The 9179-nt window shown below is 37.5% G+C and overlaps 1 protein-coding gene across 1 annotated transcript in view; it reads right to left on the bottom strand.

Annotated features, from left to right (window-relative positions):
• Nucleotides 1–1211: 1211 nt before the first annotated feature.
• Nucleotides 1212–9179, bottom strand: part of LOC145411444 (enhancer of polycomb homolog 1-like) — a 72069-nt gene continuing 64101 nt past the window's right edge. The window contains exons 10-11 of the mRNA XM_080281486.1: nt 7121–7243; nt 1212–2505 (exon numbers count right to left, since the gene is read on the bottom strand). Of these exons, the coding sequence (XP_080137612.1) occupies nt 1437–2505; nt 7121–7243 (1192 nt within the window). The 3' untranslated portion in view covers nt 1212–1436. The remainder of the gene's footprint in view (nt 2506–7120; nt 7244–9179) is intronic.

Below are 9179 nucleotides of genomic sequence, written 5' to 3'. Positions count from 1 at the left end.
ATATATATATTCAATGAACTAATTGAATATATACATATATATATATATATATATATATATATATATATATATATATTCAATGAACTAATTGAGCCAACCCCCATTCCGCTACCTCGAATTTTCTACTAAACTGAGTTTCATAACCAAGGCTCAATATAAAGGAAAATTTTCTTGTACTTCAATCTATTTTCTGCTAAATCCTTGAAGGCAACCCAAACCTAGCAAACTATGCTATTTCTCAATGCTAAACACAGTAGTCTGAACCCATAATTAATACCCCCAGAAATGCTTTATTGTGTACAGAATTTTCTTAATGGAATTATGCCCATTTCATCATAAATTTTCTATTAAATAGGGCCAAAGTAGTGTACCGGAAAAATTTCCTGTAATCTCGGGCTTCTGTTTAATCGGTGTTCGTTAAAGCGAGCATCTACCGTACAGTATATATTAGTAATATTTGCAATGTCAATAATCAACTTCATATCAGCTTTATTTGCATATTACAGTGAGGATGGGCTGAAAAAGAAAAGACTGATCAAGGAAGCGGTGGACGGATAAAAGTCAATCAATTTCATGTGCAGAGGAGCAGACAGGGAGAGTGTAAAGGTCTGCTGCTGTGCCAGGATACAGCTGCATGGAGGTTCTTTTAATCACCCAAACTAAAAACTCTGGTATGATCTTAAGCAATACATATATGCACAGATAGTAAATAAACACTCACTCAAAAACTCTTACGTATTATGAATATATCAGATGATAAACTCTGGTCACGTAGTTACAGTACGTCCTTTATCTTCATATTCAAATAGATGAATACTGTACCATTAATAAGTAACTGTAATGACAAACACTGTATCTCAGGTCAGAAATTTCAGCATCATAACATTTGCTGCACTTCTCAAGGATTAGTTTTTGGTCTGAATTTACATAGCCTATGGTCAATCAACATAGCTACAATCCTTCTCTATCATTAGAATAACAAAACATAAGAAAAGACAAAGGATTAAATAATTTGCTAAAAACCTAATAGCTACATGAAAAAATACTGACAACATATTTCTGCCTACAATGCCATATCAAAACTAAAAACAATATTTTTGCTTAATTATGTGACATCCTTGAGTCCTCTTATGGATTATGTAAATGCAAAGCAATGACATACTTATTTATTTGTACTTTTTATCTATACAAGATGATTAATTTGAGCAGATAAAAAAAACCTCAACATGAAGCATGAATATGCATGGCTTAACTTGTGTCTGAGGATCCAAAATGTATAAAACTAAAACAGAATGAGGATCTTGAATGAAACACATTAAGACATGGAATAATCAACACATCTTATTATTTTCCTGTGCATTTGGTATAAAAATAAGTTAAAGAAATGAAATGATTCTAAACAAATGATTTCCTGGCTTTTATTTTTAGGACAAATTTCAAGTTTCATGAAACATATAATGATCAACTTTAGCACATTTTGAGCTGTCTAAAGAATTACTAGGTCCATTGGTTAAAACTGCTGCACTGCTGTTGCTTTCACTGTTTGACAAGCTGTCGTTTGTCCGAGTAGTTGCTGTGAACAATTTTTGAGACACCATATTATTTGTTGTTGCACTACTTAAGACGTTGCTACCATTATTTTTATTATTGGATTGAAGAAGTCCACTCAAAGCATCAGGCGACGAGGATTCTTGGTGTGTAGTTGTCAACACTTGGCTACCACTACCTTCACTGCTGGGACACTCACTGCCAACCTTTTCACTTATTACATTGGAGGAGGCACACTGTAAGCTGTTACTTAGACTAGTTGCTGAGGAAGTGGATAGGGAAGTGGATGATGATGATGATGTGGATGTTATGGAGGATGATGTTACAGATGCTGATGATGTGGAAAATGAAGAGGGTAAAGAGGAAGAATGAATCTCATCACCCGTCACATTGCTTGTACTAAGTTGAAGCCCCGATACTGCCAAGGGAAGCGTGTTAGTTGAGTCTAGCGTCACAAACTTAGATGTGGGTTGAGTGGTGAAATCTACGGAATGTTGCTGTTGTCTATCACTTGTACTGCTAAAATTTGATGCCCATTCACTATTGGAGAGATCATCCAAAGTCACACCACCACTCACAAGAGAACCATCATTGGCTCCACTACCACTATCACCAACACCACCACCACTTCTGGTTCCACTGTTGGTCTCTGCCACAAGGTCCACCTCTAAGTTCTCTTCTAGTATTACTCCAGAGTCACTGTTGAGAAGTGTGTCCAGGTCTGACGGTAATGACACTTCCAGCTCAGTGATATTTCCAGCAGCCTCACCCTCCAAAATCTCCGCAGATATGAAGACAGAGGACGGCAATGCTGATGTCAGGTTGAGTTCTTCTGGAGAGGCCGTGGAGCCAAGGTTGACATCTGGAGTTAACGTTACAGGGACTCCCACTGTCTCCACATCTATCTCAACATCTGTGTCGTTGTCCTCGGGTGGAGAACTTGGGCAGAAGTGTGGCCTGTCGTGCAATGAAAGATTAGCAGTCAAGCCAATTCTTTTTTTTTTTTTACTATTATTTAAAAAAAACAGTACTGTCATCATCCCAATTCAGTTTAAGCTTTCACCAGTGAAGGAAAATACACAAAAGTCGGAGAAGCTACCAAAAAATGCCCACTGAAAAGGGCCAAATATCCACTCAATCATTCAAATCTACAAAATTCTTAGTTCCATCCTACAGGTGAAACCATTACATCATCATCATCATCATCACCATCACCACCACCATCATCATCATCCGGACCTCCTTTCCCAGCCTATGGCAAGGTGAGGAGTAGCAACATCCTGACAGCCCAAATCTACCCAATCCAATGGGCCACGCTTCCATTCACTCAACATTCAAGCCCCCAGAATACTGGCTCTATCTGATACATCAAAAACATTCACCACATTCTGTAGCTTCACATAAACATATCCGATCGAGTCAATCCGGATGCTGCTGCATTAAAAAAAGGGTGCCAAATCCCTGATCATGTGCTTCTCCTCACAATATTCATCCAGCCAGCTCGATCTCTTGTCAGTCCCCTAGCCTCAACGACTTCCAAACCTCTCTTCCTCACACACTCATCCACCATATCCCTCCACCTTCTTGGTCTACCTCGCCTCCTCCTTCCTTCAAATTTGCTCAGATATACCTTTCTCACCATTCTATTGTTATCCATTCTCTCCACATGACCATGCCATCTCAGTACACCCTCTTCGATTCTGATGTCCACATACTTCCTCACTCCACATCTTTCACGAACCACATTATTTCGTATCCTATCCACTCTCTGTACTTCACATACATTCCTCAGCAGTCCCATCGCCACTGCTCTCACTCTTGATTTTTCATTTTCATGCCACACCACAGTCTCACATCCACATGTTAAAGTTGGCACTAACACTCCTTCATGTAAGCCTAATGCAGCTGCAACACTCAAGCCTCTGTTTCTTATCAAGGCCTTCATTGCACAAGCTACTTTCCTTCCTTGTGTCACTCTACTTTCCACTACTTTTGCACATCTTCCTCTCTTTTCGTTCACTGTACCCAGGTATTTGAACTCTCTCACCACTTCCAGTCTCTCTCCATTCACTGTACCATCACACTGGGAGTCACCTCTCTCGACTATCATCACTTTACTCTTTTCTACATTTGCTTTCAAGGCACAACACTCACAGACATCAGCAAACCTTTGCACTAGTCTACCAAGTTCTTGTCCGGTATTTGCAAGTAGTACTGCATCATCAGTATACAACAAATTTGAGATATTCCATCCATCACCATTCATTACCAACAGCATCCCAATTCTCCATTACTTGTGTTTTTACTTCTCTAATCACCCTATCCATATATATATTGAACAACAATGGGGACATCACACAACCTTGTCATACGCCCACACTGATCATGAACCATTCACTTAGATGCCCATTAACCTTTACACATGATTATGAAACCATTACAATTTCTTGTTTTCTGAGCAGTTCACATAATTTTTCTTCTATATTCATCATCATAATCATCCCCAAGCCAAATTCCCACCTTAATGATGGGGTGAGGTAGGATCCTGAAAAAAAGAAAGAGAAAATATGAAAGTGAGAGAACAATCATACGGCATGCCCAATGAAATGAGACAGATATTCTCCATAATTCAAGGCTTTGGAGTTCTTGTTCTACCCCACAAGTAAAAATTATCAGCACATTTTTTGTATCTCAATTTAGAGAAGATTTTCACACACAGCAAACAGATAAGTCATTCATGGGGCAATGTAGGATTGGACGATGGATGGTTGGATGGTCATTCCATCGACTACTTAGCTAATAATGGGGAGCCCAGCCTTTGTTATGTGCTTCTCCATATACATTTCATGCATCCATTTTAATCCTTTCTCAATATCTTTGCTGCATCAACTTCCATACCTTGTTTTTTCACACTCATTTCCAATTCTTCTTGGCAAAACATGCCACCACGCACCATCAAACTCAATCATACATTCCCTTTACCATCCAATTTATATTCCTTAGATATTATCACATAATTTAAGCAGACACTCCTCAACTCTTTCACTAAGAGACTTCTTTGCTCAGTTTTTTTCACAAATACCTCCACTTGTTTCTATTTCACTCTAAACCAAAAAAATGCATATTCCTTGACAGTCTCATTTCCATTTTTTTTTTTTTTTTTTTTTTTATAATAAAATAAATGCCATACCAAAGTTTTATACCCATAAGTTAATGTGAGAGCTAATAAACCTTCATGCAACTCTTTTCCACCCTCCATAGTCAATCCTTTATTGGCCTCTGTGGCACTTGCCAACTTTCTTCCTTATTCAATCAACCATCCACTTCATTATCAACATAATTACCTCCCTCTTCTGTTACTGCATGAAGATAATTAAACTCTTGAAGTTACTCTCAGAGTCTCCCACTATCTCAATAACCACATCTACTCTTTTCTACAATTAGAGGATTATCAAACTATACTACTCACACACATTTACCAAAGTCCAAAGTAGTCTACTGAGACCATCTTCACTTTCAGCAAAGCAACACAGCATCATCCACATGCATCAGACTTGAAATACTAAACTCTTCACCACATATCAGGAGCTCCACCACTTTTCCAAAAACAGCCATAAGAACATCAAACATCCTTGACTCACTGCATTTACTTAATATCCATCTCTTATTACACATGCTTCTGTATAACATAAACTCTTTTGAGCATTCAGCAGTTTTCCATTTACAACATACACATGTAAAATTTTCTGCAATACTTCACTATTAATTTCAGCAAGAGTTTTTTCCAGATTTACATATGACAAACACCAGTCTTTTGTACATTTTCTCAACTGTCTGTGTTACAGAAAATATTTGCTCCAAACATCTCATATCGCTGCATTTCCCCAAACTTTTAGCTGATATTATGTCAAGACAATTTCTGAACTCGTATCAGTTAACTGTTTTCTTGTACAACAGCACATCAGAGCACCATTTTCCACTCTACGTAGTTGTACAAATCTGCTTATCCCAGCATTCTGGCATATTTCTCATAGATACTGCACTTCACCCTCTTCCATTACATTTCATCATATCTGCATATATCTCAATACTTACTGCTTCCCCTTCTTCAACCAAATCACCAAAAATATCATTTTTGCCACTCACATTCTCAGGTAAGACATTTCTTCTTTGAACACCACTAAGAACACTTTTTTAAAAATGTAGATGAAAATCAGCTGAGAGTACACCGTGTATGATTATTTCACACACAACTTCCCCCCACCCAAAACTCCTCTAGCTCCTGAACTATTTGGTTTCTCATTTCTGTTTGTCCCAACATGTTCAGAGGCCATTTTTCTTTCTATCCATAATGGCTTTAAGAACATATATCAACTGGTAGCAGTGCAGGAGGTGGAAAGTTAGTGCTACTATGCAGTTTTGAATTTACCTATTGAAATGTTTTTATTATTGTCCTATTATATTTTTGAGGCATCCACGTGACAATTCAGCCTTTGCTACGTCTCACAACATAGGTTTCATACAGGTGTAACTAAATTTAAGAGTAGCCAAAAATGCTTGGCAAAAAGTTTTGAGTTATTTCTGGGCCAAACGCACAGCAAGTACCCCAGTGCAGTGTGCTGTGGTACAAGCTAAGTATGCAAAACTAATACTGTACCACCAAATGGTGTAAAAATGCATACAGTATATACAACCATAACCTTTTTTTCATTCCACTTATTGAATTCCAGTCTGTACAACACATGTCTCATGAACAGTTCACTGCAATTACTATAAAATTTCAAAGAAACTTTTTGTAAAAGCCCTGCCAAAATATTAATAAACCTGCACCCTGGGTTCAGAAATGTATGAGTGCTGTATGTCAACCACTCACTGTGATGCAAGTCTAAATTTTTTCTTTATCTTCCTGAGTAATATTTTCCCATACATCCATCACCTAAACCTGTGTTGTCCCATGAGGAGCATAGGAGCCCAGAGCTGACATTTAAGATGAGAGTGACCTGCCTCACTCATCCCTGCGTAGCATTATGCGAGCAATAAACCCCAACCTCCCCTTAGATATGAACCAACACGGGCTCAATCCAGATGAAGCACCTTAATTACCCACTAAACCACCAGAAGCCATAGTTTGGTTATATGGTTACCACCCAGCACAGTGAATGGTTTCCTGGTGTACAGGAAACCATTTCGCCTGTCACTCAGTGTAGAGTCACCCGTAGACAGAAGGAAGAGGAAAGAATGAAGGAAAGAACAACATAAGAAGAAGGATGGAAAGAAGGAAGGAAGAGAGGAAAGGGCAGCCACCCGAGAGCAGCACTACATCGAGTGAATGGATAAACTTAAAAATCAACTTCAAAAGTTAAAAGTACTGTCTGCTGGCTTCAGCCACTAAATATACAGCAATGACAAAACATTTTACATCACTAAACATACCTAAAAATCAGAACACACACAAAAATCAGAACACACACAAGTTAAAGTTACCTACAGCTAGGGATATTAACCAATACCTCTGACTTCACTATATTATAAACTTAAGGATAAAGAAACATGAAATGGAAGGAAAACTTACCATTCTGTTTTAACCTCATGGAGGAAATCATTTGTTGCTGTGAGTCCATTAGGCCCCACATCTCTAAAGTCCGTCTTGAACCATAAATCGTCAAGCGGCGTACTTAACCTATCTATCCACATTCTGTTGGAGAATCAGGTGTTACTTCAATCACTTTTATAATTACATGCAGATACACAGTAAAAGCTTTATATAAAATTAAGCTCCTACAAACACGAGGAGATCAGAGCAAAAATTTTAAATGCTGTGCTATTACTAAACTGAAAGACATTATGTACCCAAGCTTCTCACTCAGTTATTCCTAAACATGATTTCTAAATGGAACACACAACACTGCTTTCTGTGGCAAAAATATTTAATTCTTTCTTCATGCAGAACTGTTATAAGGGCATACTGATCAGCATGCATCACATATGATCTAACAATGTCATTTACATAATTTCTTTAGCTCTAAGGGTGTATATACATTTTATGCTAATACAGAAGAGGTACACTGAAATTTATATGCGTATAACAAAAACAAAGTATTGAATATTTAAAGCTCAATTATGCAGAAATATGGGTAAAGAAATATGGTGACAATTATTGCAACAAATTACCCTTTGAGGGGTAGGAGCGCAGTCAGTGTGTGTGTGTGGGGGGGGATGAAGGATAAGCACTTTGCATATACATAAAGATGCACAAAGCCTGATTACAGCCAACAAACATTAGAACTTCAGCTTCTCATTTATAACAGAATAGATCTAAGGAGGGCACAATCAAACTTTTGCAATGAACTACTGTAAATAAGAACCCATCTCTCTTGCCACATATACCCATGGCCTGACAAAAATGTTGGCATAATGACATCACTAACAGTCCATTCTAATATCAGAGTTCAGTATGGGTATCAGTGTTAAGCACATCTACAGTAAAGTTCACTTCAACTTGGTGCTGATTACTTCATTTGAAATACAGTATTACCATTGCTATCACTGTACGACATATTCACTTCAGCAAAATTATACACCAAGTTCATCCAAGCAAACAACACATTGTTCATAGTCTTTCACCTGCCACTGTGTCTACAGTGTTCACAATTTCTTTTATTGGATTAGAGCTTTCTATAAGCATTCTTGAACATACAGGGGCATTTAAAACTCCATAGTCATGTTTACCACTAATGAATTTACAGCATCTAGAAATATGTTCCATGACCCCTTATTACAAGTCTAGCTGTCTCTGACTGCAAGTGAAATAATTCTCTCTCTCTCTCTCTCTCTCTCTTTGCAGTATTCACCAGTTTCATTATTTCTAACATAATTTTGTCAATTATAATAGTTTCAGAACTTTCAAAATGAATACTGATGATAAATAATTTTTTTGTTCTCTCTATTTTCCTCTCTTAGCAGTATTCACCAATTTCATTATTTCTAATATAAACTTGTCAATTACAGTAGTTTCCGAACTTTCAAAATGAACATTGATGATAAACACAACAGAAAAGCATACACTGATAACGTAACATGAACTATTTCACACAATAGCAAACAAAACATTCAGGAACTCCATGGGATACCCGAGCCTACCTTTCTTCCTTTGCCTCCTCTAATGGATGAAATCATGAAACTCTCATTCTGTATGCTACTGAGCTGTATATCTACTCCTTGCCACTCATTAACTGATAATTCTACCTTTCACTATTCCACCTGTGTTCACCCAAACAGGTTGCTAAAACAATCATGATACGAGGCTTTAGTGTTCACCAAAACAAGTTGCTAAAACAATCATGAGATGAAGTTCTAACACACCTGACATGACATTTCTCCTGTTTCTTACTGGGATACAAGAAATCTTGCCCTTTAAATTGTCTTATAATTCCATCATCTTTTGATACAAACATGATCATAACTTTACCCTTACCTTCAACAACACATTTAATTATGTCCTTCAACTTGCAGTATCCCAGGTAATGACTAACATCTCCAGTCATTTAAATGCAATGTGTCCTAGCATACCAAAGTGAACAAATCTTGATTTTAGCTTCCTCTGGCTCAATTTTCTTTGGAAAGGACAAGTT

Source organism: Coenobita brevimanus, chromosome 89 (assembly GCF_032717465.1).
Source record: "Coenobita brevimanus isolate Jiangsu-jjx chromosome 89, ASM3271746v2, whole genome shotgun sequence".
NCBI lineage: Eukaryota > Metazoa > Arthropoda > Malacostraca > Decapoda > Coenobitidae > Coenobita > Coenobita brevimanus.
The sequence above is the reverse complement of the archived record's forward strand: the minus strand, read 5'-3'. Positions and strand labels throughout refer to the sequence as shown.